At 44.3% G+C, this 22,061-nt stretch overlaps 1 protein-coding gene across 20 annotated transcripts in view; it reads right to left on the bottom strand.

Annotated features, from left to right (window-relative positions):
- LOC139540206 (protein-methionine sulfoxide oxidase mical3a-like) overlaps nucleotides 1-22,061 on the bottom strand; it is a 138,318-nt gene that overhangs the window by 32,703 nt on the left and 83,554 nt on the right. For 18 of the 20 annotated variants that reach the window (XM_071343833.1, XM_071343830.1, XM_071343838.1 and 15 more), the window contains 9 exons: nucleotides 19,620-19,716; nucleotides 17,238-17,385; nucleotides 14,223-14,425; nucleotides 11,784-11,902; nucleotides 11,494-11,565; nucleotides 11,183-11,365; nucleotides 9,539-9,649; nucleotides 1,435-1,621; nucleotides 42-136 (listed from right to left, as the gene is read on the bottom strand). In XM_071343833.1, coding sequence (XP_071199934.1) covers nucleotides 42-136; nucleotides 1,435-1,621; nucleotides 9,539-9,649; nucleotides 11,183-11,365; nucleotides 11,494-11,565; nucleotides 11,784-11,902; nucleotides 14,223-14,425; nucleotides 17,238-17,385; nucleotides 19,620-19,716 — 1,215 coding nt within the window. Of the gene's footprint in view, nucleotides 1-41; nucleotides 137-1,434; nucleotides 1,622-2,154; nucleotides 2,263-4,659; nucleotides 4,759-5,089; nucleotides 5,201-5,728; nucleotides 5,837-6,026; nucleotides 6,120-7,050; nucleotides 7,147-8,965; nucleotides 9,050-9,538; nucleotides 9,650-11,182; nucleotides 11,366-11,493; nucleotides 11,566-11,783; nucleotides 11,903-14,222; nucleotides 14,426-17,237; nucleotides 17,386-19,619; nucleotides 19,717-22,061 lie in introns of all 20 variants that reach the window. The other 2 variants (XM_071343849.1, XM_071343840.1) reach the window with 2 other exon arrangements.

Below are 22,061 nucleotides of genomic sequence, written 5' to 3'. Positions count from 1 at the left end.
TGTGTGTGTGTGGTGGGGGGGGGATGATGGGTCAGTAGTACCTTAGCATTGAGCAGAGCAGGGATCGGTGCTGGTCTCTTCCTCTGAGCCTGACCAGACGAGCGGTAACAGTAGTGGGGCTTGCAGTAAAACTTCCCTGTAGGAGAGGAGACAGAAACAGAGAAGTACTAAACCAGTGCAAAACAAACATCTTTTGCAAATCAGACTGCATTAACCTCAGCTGACTGTTGCATACTCGTCAGTACCGTGAAAGCCTGTGTGTCTGTGAGAGAATGGTGTACATAGAAAGACAACATTTTGTCCTCACTCAGTTCCTACTGGACATTCTGGAGTCTGCTCTACCAGTGGGATGACTGGGATCACAAACTAAAACCGGGAGAAACAGCCACTCTTGTCATTGCGAACAATTTGCTACTTGTTCCATGAGCACAAGAGAGGCCTTGTGACACTCAGAGAGAGAAGATGAATAAATCATGCAGCAGACGCTATGAGGACAATATGATGACTTCTACTGTAACCACAAAGACAAAGCTTGGCATAGCATGTGTGTGTGTGTCTATGAGTGAACACAGTATCTTCATCATGTAACAGGTTCCTTTGAGTCTAAATTGATCGTATTGTGTGTCAGAAATGTCTGTGCCCCGTTTGAATTTAGTCAAAACAAAGTGATTTTGTCATTCAGTGGGATGTTTCTGTGAACATATCAACGGTGCATGCAAGCTGTATCTATTCACATGTACACTCAGTGTACAAAACATTAGCAACACCTTCCTAATATTGAATTGCACCCCCTTTTGCCCTCAGAACAGCCTCAATTCATCGGGGCATGGACTCTACAAGGTGACGAAAGCTTTCCACAGGGATGCTGGCCCATGTTGACTCCAATGCTTCCCACAGTTGTGTCAAGTTGGCTGAATGTCCTTTGGGTGGTGGACCATTCTTGATACACACAGGAAACTGTTGAGTGTGAACAAACCAGCAGTGTTGCAGTTCTTGACACACTCAAACCGGTCCACCTGGCACCTACTAAAATACCCCGTTCAAAGGCAGTTCAATCTTGCCCATTCACCCTCGAATGGCACACATATACAATCCATGTCTCAAATTGTCTCGAGGCTTAAAAATCCTTCTTTAACTCGTCTCCTCCCCTTCATCTACACTGATTCAAAGTGGATTTAAAAAGTGACATCAATAAGGGATCATAGCTTTCAGCTGTATTCACCTGGTCTGTCATGGAAAGAGCATGTTTCCTTAATGTTTTGTACACTCAGTGTACATTTGTATTAGTCTGATCCCAGAACTGTTTTTATGATGTTACCATCTCCTACATTCGTTCAATGGGAAGACAGCACAAACATATCTGTACTGAACGAAAAGCACACTACACATAGTAACCACAACAGGTGGCTTAAAGTAGGGTCTTCCTCCACGTACCGTCCTCCACATCGAAGGCGTAGGACGAAAGGCGTAGTGTGGTGCCGCAGTAGTCACACTTGAAGCAGCTACGGTGGAAGAACTTGCCCTCGGCACTCAGCCGCTCCATCACGTACACACGCTTCCGGCAGAAGAAGCACACGTCACTGCCCCCGATGTTCTGGGGGAACTCCTTCCTCAGGGAACCCTGTAAGGGTGAGAGGACGAGAGGAGACAGTATTAGGGGCTGGGGAGAGGTAAAGAGAGATGAGGAGAGAGGGAAGCCATTTTCCTGAAGCCCCCGGCTTCACAACTAAGTGGGAAAAATCGAACTGATAGAGAGTTAGGGGATATGGGATCAAATGTTCCATTGATATCAAACCATTCACAACCTAGTAGATTATGGCTGTGAATTAGCCACTCTGACATTAAAAAAAAAAAAATTTTAACACCAGGCAAAACATTTTCAGAAACACCTGAGATTATAGCACATTGGATACCACCACAAAATGTCACAATGCTTAAGTGTGGTCAAATGTTCCACACACACAGAACACTGGTCACAGAGTTCATAAGACACACACACACACACACACACAATTACAATCCGTCTCTAGAACTAGAAGGAAGTCCTAGTTACACTCATCATCACCAAACACCACATTTACGTTCCCTAGCTGGAGTCACTTCACTCTTGGATCTACAACATGCCTAGTGTCCTACGAAGCCATTGGCTCTTACCAATTCCCTCTTGTCAAGTAAGGGCTTAGGTTCCTCTTGAGGTTGAAGCTGATTGGCTATCTGCTCGGCCAATAAGCTCACTTCCCCTGTGTACATCTTTAAATATCTCTATCGAAGGCAGAGGGAGAGAAAGGACAGTAGGATGAGAAAGACAAAGAGAGAGGAAAAAGAAAGACATGCCAAGACAAAGGGATACTTCGGGATTTTCGCAATGGAATCCCCTTTATCTACGTCCCCAGAGTCAGAAGAACTTGTGGATACCATTTCTTAAATCATCTGTGTCAATTATGAAGGAAGTTAGAGGTAGTTTTGCGAGCCAATGCTAACTAGCGTTAGCGCAATGACTGGACGTCTATGGTATCTCCTAGCATGCTAGACGGTACCATAGACTTCCAGTCATTATGCTAAGGCTAGTTAGCAATTGCGCTAGTTAGCAACTTCCTTCAAACTGCATGCCAAGACATACAAATGGTATCCACGAGTTCCATGATCTCTGGGGAAGTAGATAAAGGGCCTCATTGATCTCTGGGGAAGTAGATAAAGGGCCTCATTGATCTCTGGGGAAGTAGATAAAGGGCCTCATTGATCTCTGGGGAAGTAGATAAAGGGCCTCATTGATCTCTGGGGAAGTAGATAAAGGGCCTCATTGATCTCTGGGGAAGTAGATAAAGGGCCTCATTGATCTCTGGGGAAGTAGATAAAGGGCCTCATTGATCTCTGGGGAAGTAGATAAAGGGCCTCATTGATCTCTGGGGAAGTAGATAAAGGGCCTCATTGATCTCTGGGGAAGTAGATAAAGGGCCTCATTGATCTCTGGGGAAGTAGATAAAGGGCCTCATTGATCTCTGGGGAAGTAGATAAAGGGCCTCATTGATCTCTGGGGAAGTAGATAAAGGGCCTCATTGATCTCTGGGGAAGTAGATAAAGGGCCTCATTGATCTCTGGGGAAGTAGATAAAGGGCCTCATTGATCTCTGGGGAAGTAGATAAAGGGCCTCATTGATCTCTGGGGAAGTAGATAAAGGGCCTCATTGATCTCTGGGGAAGTAGATAAAGGGCCTCATTGATCTCTGGGGAAGTAGATAAAGGGCCTCATTGATCTCTGGGGAAGTAGATAAAGGGCCTCATTGATCTCTGGGGAAGTAGATAAAGGGCCTCATTGATCTCTGGGGAAGTAGATAAAGGGCCTCATTGCGAACATCCCGAAGTATCCCTTTACAATGAGAGAAAAGACATGCAAAGGAATGTGAGCAAAACCAAATGGCAGAGTAGAAGGAGTTGTATGAGGAAGAGGGGTAAACTATGATGGGAGGTGAGGTTGTACACTATGTAAGGCACTAAAGGGCACTGGAAAAAAATATTCAACTGATCATGAGAGGGAAACTAAGCCATGTTTGGTTGATCGGCCCACCAGCCCCACCCAATGAACTGCCTTGAATGAGTGTTTTCAACAGAAGAGAAATACGTGCAAACCAACTGCATACAACTCTTGAACCCTCATTGGCTCATTGTCTGACAGAAAGCCTATTTGATTTGAACCAATAGAACACATGTGATGTATACACACCATTACTTTAATGAGGAGCGAAAGCTGTTGACTGGCTCTGTGAGGCTGAGTGTTATCCTGGACTTTGACTGTGGCTATATGCGCTTACACCCATATACACATGCACACAGGCACGCACACACAAACACATGCACACACAGTCAGATTTATGGTGTTAATGTTTCCTGCGCTACCCTTTGGCTAATAAAACAAAAAAGATAATTGGTCACCGTGGACACAGGAAGTTAGGATCAACTGTGTACATTCAAAAGATCAGAGATTCACTGTAATATCTCAAACGCGCTTCAGCTGTAACCCTAAAATGGCCAGGATTAGATCAACAAAGATCCCAAAATAACATTTATCCTGCAGAGAGACAGAATTGAGGTCAGTTAGCACAGCGTAAGCCATAGAAAAGAGATTGAAATATTTGAAAGTATGGCTGATTTACCATAAATATACCATGCTGTATTATAGTGGCACATCTCTGGGGCATGATTACACCAGCCCAGTTGGAACAGAACAGGGCTTATCAACATGAGGATCAAATTAAACTGTATTGAGGCCAAAACATCAGGCAAGGACTCCCCTAAGCACAGAGACCACAGAACTGCAATGCAGGCCACACCTAAGGGACTACTTACAGCAATCTATTGGAACATAAATCAAATCATATGGCTTTGACTACAGTACATTCTCTTCCACATTTCAGTGTCATCACACTTTTCACCACAGCAATCTGAGTAATATCTTTGACTAAAACGTCAGGATGCGTTTTTACATCCATACATAATATGAACCACTCCTGTATGCAGTGTGAACTTGCTTGTTAGGACACACATTGGAGATCAGTTCAATTACATATCACAGGCCAGGCAGTGAGTTATTTGGCCCATCTCCAAGAGCCAGTGAGTCTTAGGGTGATCTCAACTGTCAATCTTCCCAGAAGGGAGGGGCTACCGGTCTCAGAGTTTCAGGGGAGGAGAGGGGGCTCTCTGGGTTCTGGCTGTGGGACAGGTGCCCCTTTTGTATACAGAAATGCAAGGTTTTTTTCGTGGACTCCAGGGGGAAAAAGAGGGAAAAGAAAGGACAGTTATGGCAGGATGACTTGGTTAGAGAAAAGAGAAATTAGGAAAGATGTAAAAGAAGCTGATATGAAAATCCCTCATTCCAATTCTACGGAACAGTAATGACCGATACTGAGCAAATAGTATGACTAATCGAAACCTAAGTGGTTTTTATTGATCAATTTATCACTCCATCTGACATTCATGATATATTGTAAAGTAACTAAAGAGATCAGAGACGAGGCCGGTTCCTTGGTAGTCGTAAAGTCCTCGACTTGGAACTTGGACTCGGGGCTATCGAGCGGTGGTGTACTGTGTATCACCTGTGGATTTGCCAGCTTGCCTTGAAACTGCGAGGCTAGCTGCTCAGCCCTCTCCTGTACACTAAGGACACGTAGCGGCATTTGGTCATCAGAGCGCAGCGGTTCTATCTCCTGCAGAATAAGGCATTATTAGATTACAAAAGAATAGGAAGGCAGCAGAGTTTAGACATGCACTGGTATTTTTAGTGCTGTTCTACAAAACATCCCATGTGCTCCACACAAGACCCTGCCTTTATTTAGCCTTTATTTAACCAGGAAAGACCGTTGAGGTTTGCGTTAGTGGTTGAAGTGATTTTTACGTGACAGGTTTGCCTGACCAATGCATACTAAAAAGGATGTCACGACTGCTGCACCTTCACATCCCTTATTAACTATTTTTCATTCATCTCCATTTGCCATGCAGTAGAAACACAGGGGCAAATTCAGCCTAGGTCAACTTATGAGGTTAGCAGTCAGAGAAATGTTACAATGCAGCGGTCCTTCATGGCAGTAGATCTATCTTAGAGATGAGTGCTGTATAATTCTAATTGAGCCTATCTATGGAAATCACTGTAAAGGTGTTCGTGTTTCCAGGAAGCAGAGATGTGTTAGTGCCAGCTCCACATTGCAGGTCTTTAGTCCCCAGGCAGGAGAGGATACCTGTCCAAGAGCTTCAGGGGGGGAGAGGAGGCTTTGTGTGTTCTGGCTGAGGGTTCTGGCTGACAGGTGCCGCTGTTCGATAAAGAAACGCGAGGGCTTTTTCTTAAGCTCCAGGGGAAAGGGAGAGGACAGAGAAATGGGACCGTTTAGAGAAGGCAACAGGAATGACAATGATGAAGTGTACTGGAGTAAACCAACACTAAAGACACAAACTATTCAAAAATGCAATACATCTAGTAGGCCTATCACTTACAGATAACGGATTCACTGATTCTAGACAGCACGGTTTGGTATTCACCTTTGGTTTCTCGGGTTTACCCTTAAACTTAGCGACTAGCCACGCAGACCTCTCCTGAATGCTAGGGATGTGAATAGGGTCTGGCTTCTCAAGCTGCACGGGTTCCCATTTCTGCAGAGCAAACCAAGGTAAGCTTTGTGTGTGTTTACAGTCTCTGTTTGTCCCAAAACTCGATGACACTGGTTTGATGCAGTTAGCTGGTATGGTTGGCCTAAAACCCTATGAAAGGCTATGAAATATGAGACCACTAACAACAAAGGGCAGACATATCATGTATTCATACTGTATATGAGTTAGCATGGAAGCACTGCTATGGTATAAGAGAACAAACAACAACCGTGCCCAAATGAAACTAGCCCTGAAATGGCAGAAGTCATCACCTGCTTACCCTTTGATTGATGTTCGTCCCAAACATTATAGTCTGCCCACAACAATTCCTTCCGTTCTCCCCCACACAATCCGTAGAGACACCCAGTCACACACACACTGTCTGGGTTGTTAGTTCCCCAGGGATTAGTACTGATTACAGCAGGCCCATGCAACCATGGTTGTTACCCGGTGAGCCTGAGGTGTCTGGTCCTGTGTGGTCCCTTCCTCCTCCAAACCTTCTCTATCACAGTGCTTAAGGACACACACACACACAGAGAGAGAGAGACCGACATGTCAATACTGACCACTGAGAGCTAGGACCATGTTTCTCCGATCTAGGCCTTCATAAGCAAACCGCAGCATGGTATGGCAACAAGGCCCCAATCTACACACTGGTCAGCCACAACATAAGCAAACCCTCTTAAAGTTAACAAAAAGCAACCCACTGACGAGAAGAATGTAAACTAAGACTAGATAGTTTATTTGAGTTAGATTGGAAGTTCTCTAAGAGGGAGGGGAGGAAGAGTCGAGCTTTCTACTTTGACAGCACATTTGGAGAACTTATACAAAGGTAAGACCTGAGAGGAAAGGTATTGGATCGACAAGGAAGAGGACAGGGGAGTATGTCTGGTCTGGTAGGGCACAGACTGGTCACCTGTGAGTGAAGAGAGAGCGAGGAGGTGGAGGAAAGCAGAATGGTTTTCTTAGGGCAGCTCCGTGAGCCCGAACACCACTCTGTACCGCTTCTTGGCTTGAGTGAGGAGAGGAGGACAGGCCGTCACTTGCTGGTGTCACCGACATCCACCATTTAACACTCACACAAAATCGATACCATATTACCTCATCCGAATTCACTTTTGAAGTCAACACACACATTTACATTTTAATATCAATTTAACTCATGATTCACATCCACTAGGCTAAAACAATCATTTGCTACAGGGCTAAGGCTAGATGGTTTATTTTAGTTAGATTGGAAGTTCTCTAAGAACACCCACACACTCATTCACATTACTACCACGGGCATTCTACTACACTAAACACTCACGCCAACACTGTTGAACGACACCAGGACACACACAGCGCACAAAGACCACCCACTGGATGTATGTGGAAAATGATGGCGAATAAACCACATTTCCCAACTCTAGTTAGAATACAGTTAGCAAGCATGAGAGAAATCTGCAAGTCCCCCCCCCCCTTCAACAGCCACAAAAACCTTGTGGATGAATGGGAAAAGAGGGTTGGGGGAAAATATTTATTTTTTAAATTGCATGATGAGGAAAGCATGAAATACTGTGGAGAGCGAGAGTATACTTATGTGAGTCTAAAGAGCTACTAAAACAGGAGTACTAATCCCTGAAAATGAGTGTGTGAGATGGAAATGTGGTATTGGAAAGTTCTCACTGTTCACTCAGTCTAGATGTTAAAGGTAAACTTAGCGAAATGACTTTGCCACGAGCAGCACCGCAGATATTGAGATGAACGAGATGCAGGACATCATACACGTATTCCTATGGAAAACTACGGATGGAGCATGAAGCCGGAAGTATTTGAATTTGAAGCGCCATATTGCTGAATGAGGCTGAATGGCACACCAACAACAAAAAACGCTATGGATCATGGTGAAAGTGGCCCTAACTAGCAAAGGATCATGGTCAATGTCGTTTTCATCCTGCCTGAGAGACACGTGCAAAGAGTGTGAATGAACCTCCTCGTAGCCTGAACCTCCACGTAGCCTGCCGGCCTGTGATTGGTCTGTCAGAATATAGTCAGAATAGATCCGCATTTAATTAAATATCTCAATTTATAGCAAACTTTTAAATAATTCACTGTGGGGATCGAACTTGATCATAATAAACACATTTTAGAGCCCAAAACAGCAGTCTAAAAATTACTTGTTTGGCCGTTCGGCCGATCGCAATTTTCATAGGCTTTCTAGGGCAGACCTGGGCATTTGGCACCGTCAGGTTTCTACGCAGTAGCCGACCTGCAGGGCTTGTGACTTCACACTCCAGACCGGACACTGGGGGCATGGTTCACAGTGTGGTAGGCAGGGCACCAAAACATCAGAGAAGTTGAGCCTCGTGCTTCAACACTCTTAGTTGTTGCGGAAACTGATCCACTATGCTGTTTACTTTCTGCATCATAATCGCTGAGTCTACCTTTAATGGCTTAATGGTGTGTTAATTAATATTTCCACAAAAAAAATCTTGATTTTTTAATTGCAGACTATATCCAGCAAATTAACTGAGGATTAGTTTTCAGGGGTCAATCAAGCACAGCTCTGAACTAGCCATGTGGCTCAAACTATCTATAATTTAAAAAGAACTACACAGAAACGACAAAGAAGCTACCTAAGCTACCTTAGCTAACTAAGCTACATCTTTGATTATTAGCACAATTAAGCTAACTGAGCTCAGCTTTAGTGAAAGCATGTTTGTCTATGAAGGCATGAGATGCTAGGCTAGCTAGTAGCTAGCACTGACAGCATGGTTAGCTGGTAAGCTGGAGAGGGGAGATGGCCTACTAGGCAGGGACTACTACAGCGTCAGCCAGGCCAGCAGTACCTGCTCCCCTCTGATAGGTAGGGTCTGACACTTGACCTTCTCCTTATAGCGGAAGCTGAGCTGCTCCTGCTGCTGGGTGCGTTTCTGAGACAATACGGAGGGAGTCCGAGAGGGGATAGGGGAAAGGGATGATCCACACGAGACAAGAGAAAACAGGGGAGAGAGATCGGGACAGGGAGATGGAGAAGAAGATGGAGAGGGATAATCCACACGGGACAAGAGAAAACATGACGTCACGTCACACACTGTCTGGGCCGAAAAGTCAACGGACGGCACCCACACAGCTGCTTATTCTGGCAACACACACAAAACTATCAGATCCAGAAGTTTTAGAACACGTACTCTGACCTTTTCTTGTTGTTGTCATTAACAAAATCGAAACTACTGGTTTCATCACTCCAAAGTCTACAGAAAACAAGACGTGCTATGTGTCTATGATCAATAACAGTTAGTAAGCTACAATCTGGACACAAAGCTATACTTCTGTCAAACACAGCAGAGGCAAGGTTGCTTAGGGACATCCAGTGGTTAGACTAGGGTCTAGGGGAGGGAGGTAAGGCGTCAACTCTTTACCTGTCTCCATGCAGGGACCGGAGCTAGGCGGACAGGCTCCCTGGGGGGGCCCAGGGAGGCAGGGGGAGGGGGCAGCGCCAGGACGACACCCACACTGGGCAGAGAATCCCCCTTTGACCAGTGGAAGATGAGTGGAAGATGAGTGACAGCCAAAGTGGTCAATAACAGACCAGGACACGGTGAGCAATATCCCCATGAGTCACGGTCATGATCCATGATGGGAGGAGAGGAGATGTTGGAAGAGAGGAAAAATAGAGAGGGAAGTGAATCATGAGACATGCTGGTTGGAAAAAATGTAACTGGGAGAAAAAAACTAAAAGGAAATGGAGTTTGTCATAAGAATAGCATGCTGCCTGTGTGTAACATAATATGACATGCATGATTATTGTACCAGCTGGACCTATAATGGCTTATAATTGACTACAGAATTAAGAGCTGTAATATGGACACTGTAGCAAATACATTATCAGTATTTCATGCAAAGAGAAAAAGGGTCAAAGATGGGGTGAAAAAGTGAAGCCCACTGGCTGGAAACACCCACACACAGGCTCATCTTTCAGCCATTCTGGTGCGACAGACACAATTCAATTCAACACAGCAGCAGCAGAATACAATGTAATATTACCACCAGTGGGACTCATCGTAAGTAGGGCTTAGCTCCTATTAAACAACATGTACATCATCTTTGATGGGCCATTTGTAGCTGGTTATTATACCATTAGGAAAGATGACAACTAAAGACTGGTGAACCAATCACATTTTACATTGTACAAATATGTGACCAAAAGAGAAATCTTTCTACTGTTCTGCACAAAGCTTGTTCACTCAGCACACCACTTGACCTGGGCCATGCTATTCACTTCTAACGTTTCATCAATTAAATTTACATGAACCAAGTGGTCCTCAGTATCAACGATCTTAGCAGTTGTAGCGATTGCAAAACACACAGCCCGAGCAGGAATTGTGGAACGGCAACACTCTGGAACTCTGCCTGTGAGTTGTCTTTCTATTTCAACAATAGTGGCTTGTGTTCCACTAACCCACATAGCCTTCCCACTGCTCCAGGCCAGCAGTACTGGACTCTCAGGGTGACTGACCCAGGATCAGGTCTTGGACTGGCTCTGTAAACCCATTCACGACCTAGCAAGCCAGTCAGCACAATCAGCACTTCTGTACCACGGAACAATATCCTGCCAGGCCTGGAACACGTTAATATTAGCATTCTGGGCCCCGTATTCACAAAGCGTCTCACAGTAGGAGTGCTGATCCATCTTTATATCATAATTATTCATGACCTAAAAGGGAAAACTGATCCTAGATCAGCACTCCTACCCTGAGAAGCTTTCTTCATACAGGCCCTGGCGTTCAACACAATAATACAGTTGTATAGTGCTCCTACACACTCGGCATCACGAGACTATTAGTCATGTTAGACGCCGTGAGATGAAATAGATCTGCATATTTACTATGACAAACACAGCACTGTGTGCAAACAGAGCCGTCACCATGTGATCTACCATCCAGGAAAGCTAAATCCCAAGCAACAGTTCTCATGTTTAAAACAGTTCACTGTCGTCTCTTCCCACATCCAGGCAAGCAAGACTACTCCTTACACCCACCAGACACATAGGAGTCTCTCCATACCTGTCTTTTGAGGCCCTTGGATTCGGCGGGGGCGTTCTCCTCAAACTTGGCGAGGAGCTGGGTGGCCATGGACTTGACTTTGTTGTGGTTCCCTACGGCTGCTGACTCTTCCTTCATCTTCCTTTCTGTCAGAGCAGTAGTGTTAGATGGCCTGTCGTCACGGTTACCCCTCAAAACCTCTTCCTGTTACAAACACATGGACAGGAAGAGACCAGTCGGAGAATAACGTTTACGTGACAGTTTCTCTCAGTTTGCAAAGCTCTGAAGTGGAGTTCAGCGTCTGAGTTTGAACCCTTGAAAGTGTTACCCACGTCTTCAGAGTGGTCAGCCTGGCTGGTCTTCCTCCTCTTCCCCAAACCATCCACCTCCTTCTCCTTTTTGTCCTGTTGATCACATGATGTCACTGGTTATTTCAGGCAGAGACCTACTGATTCCAACATTAGCATTAAAACATGACAGAAACACAGTAATCCGTGTTAAAGGGAATGAGACTGCTGACAGTGATGTAATGGGCTATGAGTCCTGGCCACTGTGCTTTTCCTACTGCTGATGTAAAAAGGGCTTTATAAAATCCATTTGATTGATTGATTTGAGTACTGACCTTGGGGTTACGCTTCCGTGAGATAGCGATGCTCTGGCCCAGCTTGCTGAGGAAGGAGATGGGGGACTTGGTACTGTTGATCAACGCAGCTTTCTCCTCAGGGCTCATGTTCTGGTCCCCTGAAAATGTAACAGATAGAGAATGTAAGGCCGTACACCAGGGTGGCATTCATTAGGGCACACTAATTTAAACAAGTATTTCTCATTGGACAAGTTCAGCTAGGACACTCCCCGGTTCAGTCTGTTTGGTGCGTAATGAATATCGAATCAAAGTCTTCTTTTTTTTGTCACATACTTCGTAGACAACGGGTGTAGATTAACAGTAAAATGCTTACTTATGTGCTCTTTTCCAACAATGCAGAGGTAAAGATAAAACATTATAACAACATATAAAAATAGATATCAAATAAAATAACATGGCTATATATAGGTAGCAGAAAATATGTATGCATGTTACGTTTACATTTACGTCATTTAGCAGACGCTCTTATCCAGTGATTACATATTTTCATATTTTTTCGAACTGGTCCCCCGTGAGAGTCGAACCCACAACTCTGGCATGGCAAGCGCCATGCTCTACCAACTGAGCCACACGGGACCTGTGTGTGGGTGCATGAAGTGTGTGTGTGTGTGTGTGTTGGGGTGTCAGTGTAAGAATGTGAGTGTGGGGGTAGAGTCCAGTGTGGCTTGGGGTAGAAGCTGTTCAGGGTCCTGTTGGTTCCAGAGTTAGAGAATTTGTACCGCTTGCCGTGCGGTAGCAGAGAGAACAGTCTGTGGCTTGGGTGGATGGAGTTGACGATTTTTTGGGCTTTCCTCCTGACACCGCCTAGTTTAGAGGTCCTGGGTGACAGGGAGCTCGGCCCACTACCCTCTGTAGCGCCTTGAGGTCGGATAACAAGTAGTTGCCATACCAAGTGGTGATGCAGCCAGTCAAGATGCTCACGATGGTGCAGCTGTAGCGCTTTTTGAGGATCTCAGTGCCAATGCCAAATCTACTTCATGACTGCGTTGGTGTGTTTGGACCATGAAGGATCCTTAGTGGTGTGGACACAGAGGAACTTGAAGCCCTTGACCTGCTCCACTACAGCCCTGTCGATGTGGATGGGGCTGTACTCTGCCCTCTGTTTCCTGTACTCCACGATCAGCTCCTTTGTCTTACTGACGTTGAGGGAGAGGTTGTTGTCCTGGCACCACACTGCCAGGTCTCTGACCTACTCCGTATAGGCTGTATCATTGTCGTTGGTGATCAGGCCTACCACTGTCGCGTCATCAGCAAACTTTAGGATGGTGTTGGGGTCGTGCACGGCCACACAGTCGTGGGTGAACAGGGTGTACAGGAGGGGACTAAGCACGCACCCCTGAGGGGTCCCCGTGTTGTGGGTCAGCATGGCAGATGTGTTGTTGCCTACCCTCACCACCTGGAAGTAGCCCATCAGGAAGACCAGGATCCAGTTGCAGAGGGAGGTGTTTAGTCCCAGGGTCCTTAGCTTAGTGATGAGCTTCAAGGACACTATGGTGTTGAACGCTGCACTGTAGTAAATGAACAGCATTCTCACGTAGGCGTTCCTTTTGTATAAGTAGGAGAGGGCAGTGTGGAGTGCTATAGAGATTGCGTCATCTGTTGAGGCGGTATGTGAATTGGAGTGGGTCCAGGGTGTCTGGGATGATGGTGTTGATGTGTGTCATGACCAGCCTTTCAAAGAATTTCATCATCGCAGTGCTAGCTGTGCCACTAGAGATTCTGGGTTCGAGTCCAGGCTCTGTCGCAGCCGGCTGCGACCGGGAGACCCATGGGGCGGCGCACAATTGGCCCAGCTTCGGCCGGGTTAGGGGAGGGTTTGGCCAGCAGGGATGTCCTTGTTCCATCGCGCACTAGCGACTCCTGTGGCAGGCCGGGCGCAATGCACGCTGACACGGTCGCCAGGTGCCCGGTGTTTCCTCCAACACATTGGTGCGGCTAGCTTCCGGGTTAAGCGGGCATTGTGTCAAGAAGCAGTGCGGCTTGGTTGGGTTGTGTTTTGGAGGACGCGCGGCTCTCGACCTTTGCCTCTCCTGAGTCCGTAGGGGACAAGACTAACTACCAATTGGATACCACAAAATTGGGGAGAAAAAAAGGGGGGTAAAAGTTAAAAAAATTATTAAAAATAAGCATTTCATGGATACAGATGTGAATGCTACGGGGCGATAGTCATTCTTGGTCACAGGGACTATGGTGGTCTGCTTGAAACATGTAAGTATTACAGACTGGGACTGAGAGGTTGAAAATGTCAGTGAAGCCACTTGCCAGCTGGTCAGCGCATGCTCCGAGAGTATGCGTCCTGGAAATCCCGCCTTGTGAATGTTAAACTGTTTAAAGGTCTTACACACGTCGGCTATAACATTTCATTCAACCTTCACCCCAAAAAACGAAGTTACAAAACCAGCCAAATACAGTACTCACCTCCGGCCCCAGGGGGCACTGTGTCCTTGAACATCTCGTAGAACTGGCTGAGGTACATGACCATGGAGAGCTTGTCAGGCTCCGACACCTGGGACATCTCCTTGCCCGTCATGCAAGGTGAGATGCCAAACTCCCTCTCGGCCACGTCAAAGCCCAGCTGATTGTTCTTCTGCTGGTCCCGCTCATCCAGAGAGTCAAAGTCACTGTGAGGCAGAGAGAGTCAGGAAAATACCTGGAGTCAAAATGGGAGTCAACGCAACCATCAGCACTGTGAATGTAAACATCACGCGACTTTCCCCAATAAACATGACAAACACACTAAGCAGTGGATGCTGTGGTTGTATAAACTTTATACACTGAGTGTACAAAACATTATGAACACCTGCTCTTTCCATGATATAGACTGACCAGGTGAATACAGATGAACACTATGATCCTTTATTGATGTCACTTGTTAAATCCACTTCAAATCAGTGTAGATGAAAGGGAGGAGACAGGTTAAAGAAGTATTTCTAATAAGCCTTGAGACATGTGCCATTCAGAGGGTGAATGTACAAGACAAAAGTTTTAAGAGCCTTTGAACGGGGTATGGTAGTAGGTGCCAGGGGCGCACCGGATTGTGTCAAGAACTGCAACGCTGTTGGGTTTTTCACCTTCAACAGTTTCCCCTGTGTATCAAGAATGATCCACCACCCAAAGGACATCCAGACAACTTGACACAACTATGGGAAGAATTGAAGTCAACATGGGACAGCATCCCTGTGGAACGCTTTTGACACCTTGTAGTCCATGCCCCGACAAATTAAGGTTGTTCTGAGGGCAAGGGGGGGGTTATTAGGAACGTGTCCTTACTGTTTTGAACATCTTCAATTGACATCCACTAATGATGTGGATGTCAATTGTTGTGGGTGATAACATTGCATATGAAAAGAAAAAAAACATTTAGCATACTTGAAACATCTATATACAACCTCACCTTTATCTACATAACCAATTTAAAACCATTAGCATGTTACCCCCCTTCCTTGTATGTTTAGTGCTGCAGCATTAGCGATGGGAAGTGGGAACCAATCACAGCTGTCTGGGAGTGATTGTGAGTGCATATTTCCCCATCCATGCAGGCCCCCATCATCCTCCCACCATCATCTGGACTATGAAAGCCAGCAGAGGAGAACAGAGAACAACCGCTTGGTAAGGTCAGTCAGAAGACAAATGGGTTATGATGCTAATCGCTGTGTAGCCAGGAGAGGGTAACAACCCCATCTCACCCCTCGTTAGGCAATGTGTCAGTCTCTGCTGTGTGTGTGTGTGTGTGTGTGTGTGTGTGTGTGTGTGTGTGTGTGTGTGTGTGTGTGTGTGTGTGTGTGTGCGCACGCGTGCATATACACCCTTTTCCCTGACTCAACAGGCAGATTGACTGAGCTCTCACGTCATTTAGTATGATATACAGTCCTGAACCAAGGCCTGGACTGCCAAAGCCAGGCGATAAATAACACATGCTACTAACAGACAATGTCGTAAACACAGCAGATAGGACATTCCAGTCCAAGGACCATGACAGTTTTAACCCTTTCCCACCATCCCGTATATATGTTGAAATTGGCAGATTTTGTCATTGGTAATCGCCTAAATTGGAACGCAGTGGCTGTACAGTAAAATGCTATACATGACATCAGAGCGCATGTTCTCCGTTTAACAGCGCTGTATGGGTTTTGACTGACAGCCATTATAAAATTGAGCACAGCGCCCGACAAGGAGATGCCCCCATCCCTCCCGCTAATTGGGCTAGTTTTGCACATTTGTTGTCTGAGTGAGGGAAATGCTGTAAATCTAGAGGAGTCGATGTGCTCTGAAAGATGAGACATTGAGGATTATAATAAATACCGCTATGATGTCATACAAGCAAACCACACACCAACGAGTCCAAATGTGCACTTCACATTTCCATATGTCATTTACAGGTCTCAGCGTTTATTATCGCTGCTTGATCCACAGTTACAAGATTGACATGAGTTATACCCTGGGTTGTCCTGAACAGAATGTTTGTCGTATTGTGAAGAAGATTAGCCGTGGAACACGCACTCGAATGCACTCATGACTCCATTCTATGCGCACCAAAATTATAATCTGTTTGTCTGAAGAACCTAACACTGTAAGATCGTATTTTATAACTTAGCTAGCCATGTTGGCAATAGAACAAGCTTTCAAATGATGCCAACCTGACCCAGATTGTGATTTATAAATGGACCGTTTTTGGATTGTGTAAACAACAGTAATTGTGGGGCTGTGTTCCAAACAAAAAACGACAAGTGTACTTGCTTCAGTTCCTCAATGGCAAAGCTAGGAGAGATGAAAAACATTTAGAAAATCACCTTATAGTTGAAGGCTGTTTCCTTGAGTCAAAAGTGCATTGACATTACTCAGAAACTGTGCACAGTTTGGAGAGGTTTGTGCCCACTTAGAGACACCAGTTAGACCTCTCACTCAAACCCTAGTCATAGTTTATTCATATCTCCAAAATCAATAAATATTCTTATGTGGCTGAATTACGTCCAAAGTATTTTCAGATTTCGTTATTGACAATGTAAAATGCACATACAATCAACAGTATAATGTTTGGATTCTGTCTTATGTCAGGTGAACTGTTGTGCCCTCACCTTTGGTCTGGTAATTACCCCATAATCGCCAAAGAGTTATCTTTCATTGCTACCATTGTTATGCATATGCTTTTTGTAGTTCTTCAGTTGGAAACATTTCAATTTGGCCCTATCCATATAAGTACATTTCCACGAGTGTAAGGAGTCAACCCCTTCATCACTGACAATAAGGGACATGATAATGAGAGCATGTAAGGACCAGACGATGACCCACCGTAATCAACGGTATGTGATGGAGCAATCGTGTTTGCAGGTCCTACTTCATTCCTATGGTTATGACAGTCTAGTTCACTGGAAGCATTTCTACAGGCGAAATAGGTTCAGAAATACAACATCCAGATGTGTATATGTGACTCACATGAGGTCAGGTCTGTAGCGGTGGATGAGGGCACACAGGGCCATGCCACTCTTCCAGGACATGGTGAGATCGGTCACACTGACTTTTCTGTAGCCCTCCGTCTGCCTCTGACACCAGTTTAGCAGCTTGCTGGAGCGAGCTATGGATTCTGGGAGGGGAAGAGCACAGTCAGTGAACAGGGGATTTTTAGACCACTTTTGGTTGTTGGAGTTCATAGTCATGCAGTGCATTGGGAATGTTTTCAGGCCGCATGACTTTCCCCACATATTGTTACATTACAGCCTTATTCTAAAATGGATACAATCAAATATATTTCTCGTCAATCTACACACAATACCGCATAACGACAAAGCGAAAACGGGTTTTTAGACATTTTTGAAAATCTATTAAAGATAAAAAAACAGAAATACCTCATTTACACAAGTATTCAGACCCTTTGCTTTGAGACTCGAAATTGAGCTCAAATGCATCGTGTTTCCATTGTTCATCCTTGAGATGTTTCTACAACTTGATTGGAGTCCACCTGTGTTACATTCAATTGATTGGACATGATTTGGAAAGGCACAAACCTGTCTATATAAAGTCCCACAGTTGACAGTGCATGTCAGAGCAAAAACCAAGCCATGAGTTCCAAGGAATTGTCTGTAGAGCTCCGAGGCAGGATTGTGTCGATGCACAGATCTGGGGAAGGGTACCAAACAATGTCTGCAGCATTGAAGGTCCCCAAGAACACAGTGGCCTCCATTATAAAAGGAAGAAGTTTGGAACCACCAAGACTCTTCCTAGAGTTGGCTGCCCAGCCAAACTGAGCAATCGAGGGAGAAGGGCCTTGGTCAGGGAGGTGACAAGAACCTGATGGTCACTGACAGATATCTTGAGTTCCTCTGTGGAGATGGGAGAACTTTCCAGAAGGACAACCATCTCTGCAGCACTCCACCAATCAGGCCTTTATGGTAGAGTGGCCAGACGGAAGCCACTCCTCAGTAAAAGGCACATGAAAGTCTGCTTGGAGTTTGTCAAAAGGCACCTAAAGACTCTCAGACCATGAGAAACAAGAATCTCTGGTCTGATGAAACCAAAATTGAACTTTTGGCCTGAATGCCAAGCGTCATGTCCGGAGGAAACCTGGCACCATCCCTACGGTGAAGCATGGTGGTGGCAGCATCATGCTGTGGGGATATTTTTCAGCGGCAGGAACTGGGAGACTGGTCAGGATTGGGGTAAAGATGAATGGAGCAAAGTACAGAGATCCTTGATGAAAACCTGCTCCAGAGCACTCAGGACCTCAGACTGGGGTTCACCTTCCAACAGAACAACGACCCTACGCACACAGCCAAGACAACGCAGGAGTGGCTTCGGTGCAAGTCTCCGAATGTCCTTGAGTGGCCCAGCCAGAGCCGGACTTGAACCCGATCGAACATCTGTGGAGAGACCTGAAAATAGCTGTGCAGCAACGCTCCCCATCGAACCTGACAGAGCTTGAGAGGATCTGCAGAGAAGAATGAGAGAAACCCTCCAAATACAGGTGTGCCAAGCATGTAGCGTCATACCAAAGAAGACTCAAGGCTGTAATTGCTACCTAAAGCGCTTCAACAAAGTACTGAGTAAAAGGTCAGAATAATTAAGTAAATGTGATATTTAATTTGCAAAACTTTCCAAAAACTTGTTTCTGCTTTGTCATTATGGGGTATTGTGTGTAAATTGATGATGAAAAAAATATATATTTAATCAATTTTAGAATAAGACTAACGTAACAAAAAAAAGTCAAGGTGTCTGAATACTTTCCGAATGCATTGTATATAGTTGCCAACCATGTTAGTCCCATTGTCACTGTCAGACTACGCTAACTAATAAAGGTGACGGAAAAGCATATGAGAGATTAGGGAATGTCACACACAGAAACATTTCAAATTGTTAAAAATGTAATTAACCTTATTGACGATGCAAGTGACATTCCACCAGGTTAGTGAACACAAAATAAATAAAATAAAATCAGTCCATCAGTCAGCCCATCCACATAGCACCATTCCCAAGTCACACATGACAGTCATGACAGTTGCTTGTTTCTACAGTTCAGGACTATTAGGACAGAACCTTCAGATAAACATCATGCATTTGGACTTCAGTCATTCATGTTACGTAGCAAATGCTTCTCAAGCAGGTAATGGTCTAGGATGAAAGCAATTCAGTGTCACATTTCAGTGATTGCAATGAAGACCAGGTCCCAAAAACAAGAGACTTTCAAAAACAGACATTCATGAAAATGTTATAATATGAACTTATCTAAATAACTGAATACATTTACTCATATATTTTTTTATTAATAGCTTCATTAATCAGGGGACACATGAATACAAGAACATTCATGCAAACACTACTCACCATTTCGGGTGAGCTTGGGTGTTGACGAGTTGACTACATTCTCCATTTCGATAAGCATTTCCCTACTTGAATCCCCTGTGTCTATGAGGTGTCGTACCTGACAACAACAGAGTGGGGGTGGGAGAGGCAACATACCATTAGGATTTCACATAGGACATCTTCCATAGGTCAAAGCTAGGGACAGGAGTTTTTACCTGGTCACATATCTGAACCGGAAAAAAACTCTGGTTCTTAGTTACAGCCTAGACCGGAGTATCCCTGGTCAGGTCAGGTGGTCAAGACAAACTCCTGGCCCACCTCAAATGGGATATCATGCACAGAAAAGTATGGGTACTTCAGTACTAGAGGTCGGCCGATTAATTAGGGACGATTTCAGGTTTTCATAACAATCGGTAATCGGCCTTCTTGGATGCCGATTATATTGCAATCCATGAGGAAACTGCGTGGCAGGCTGACCACCAGTTATGCGAGTGCAGCGTCAAAAGGAAGTTGTGGCTGCAAGGAGCCAAGGTAAGTTGCTAGCTAGCATTAAACTTATCTTATAAAAAACAATCAATCTTCACATAAATCACTAGTTAACTACACATGGTTGATGACATTACTAGGATAACTAGCTTGTCCTGCGTTGCATATAATAAATGCAGTGCCTGTTAATTCATCATCGAATCCCAGCCTACTTCAACTTTGCCAAAAGGGTGATGATTTAACAAAAGCGCATTGCCGAAAAAAGCACAATCATTGCACAAATGTACCTAACCATAAACATCGATGCCTTTCTTAAAATCAATACACAGAAGTATATTTTTTTAAACCTGCATATTCATTTAAAAGAAATTAATGTTAGCAGGCAATATTATATAGGGAAATTGTGTCACTTCTCTTGCGTTCAGTGCAAGCAGAGTCAGGGTATATGCAACAGTTTGGGCCGCCTGGCTCGTTGCAAACTGTGAACTAATTTGCCAGAATTCTACATAATTATGAAATAACATTGAAGGTTGTGCAATGTAACAGCAATATTTAGACTTAGGGTTGCCACCCGTTCGATAAAATACGGAACGGTTCCGTATTTCACTGAAAGAATAAACGTTTTTGTTTTCGAAATCATAGTTTCCGGATTTGACCATATTAATGACCAAAGGCTCGTATTTCTGTGTTTATTATATTATAATTAAGTCTATGATTTGATATTTGATAGAGCAGTCTGACTGAGCGGTGGTAGGCAGCAGCAGGCTCGTAAGCATTTATTCAAAACAGCACTTTCCTGCATTTTCCAGCAGCTCTTCGCAATGCTTGAAGCACAGCGCTGTGTATGACTTCAAGCCTATCGACTCTCGAGATTAGGCTTGCAATACTAGACTGCCTATAGGAACATCCAATAGTCAAAAGTATATGAAATACAAATGGTATAGAAAAATTGTCGACGCGTCATAATTCCTATAATAACTACAACCTAAAACTTCCAAATTGGGAATATTGTTATGTTCTCATGTTCTGAGCAAGGAACTTAAGTGTTAGCTTTTTACTTTCTTCTCCAACACTGTGTTTTTGCATTGTTTAAACCAAATTGAACATGTTTCATTATTTATTTGAGACTAAATAGATTTTATTTATGTAATATGTTAAGTTCAAATAAAAGTGTTCATTGTTCATTCAGTATTGTTGTAATTGTCATTATTACAAATACAGTTGAAGTCAGAAGTTTACATACACTTAGGTTGGAGTTATTAAAACTTGTTTTTCAACCACTCAACAAATTTCTTGTTAACAAACTATAGTTTTGGCAAGTCGGTTAGGACATCTACTTTGTGCATGACACAAGTCATTTCTTCAACAATTTTTTACAGACAAATTATTTCACTTATAATTCACTGTATCACAATTCCAGTGGGTCAAAAGTTTACATACACTAAGTTGATTGTGCCTTTAAACGGCTTGGAAAATTCCAGAAAATGATGTCTTTAGAAGCTTCTGATAGGCTATTTGGCATAATTTGAGTCAATTGAACGTGTACCTGTGGATGTATTTCAAGGCCTACCTTCAAACTCAGTGCCTCTTTGCTTGACATCATGGGAAAATCAAAAGAAATCAGCCAAGACCTCAGAAATAAAATTGTAGATCTCCACAAGTCTGGTTCAACCTTGGGAACAATTTCCAAATGCCTGAAGGTAACACGTGCATCTGTACAAACAATAGTAAGCAAGTATAAACACCATGGGATCACGCAGCCGTCATACCGCTCAGGATGGAGGCGCGTTCTGTCTCTTAGAGATGATGAGATGAACTGTACTTTGGTGTAAAAAGTGCAAATCAATTCCAGAACAACAGCAAAGGACCTTGTAAAGATGCTGGAGGAAACAGGTACAGAAATATCTATATCCACAGTAAAACGAGTCCTATATCGACATAACCTGAAAGGCTGCTCAGCAAGGAAGAAGCCACTGC

Source organism: Salvelinus alpinus, chromosome 15 (genome assembly GCF_045679555.1).
Source record: "Salvelinus alpinus chromosome 15, SLU_Salpinus.1, whole genome shotgun sequence".
Classification (NCBI taxonomy): Eukaryota; Metazoa; Chordata; class Actinopteri; order Salmoniformes; family Salmonidae; genus Salvelinus; species Salvelinus alpinus.
Note: the sequence above shows the minus strand (reverse complement) of the source record. Positions and strands in the feature narration are given on the sequence as shown.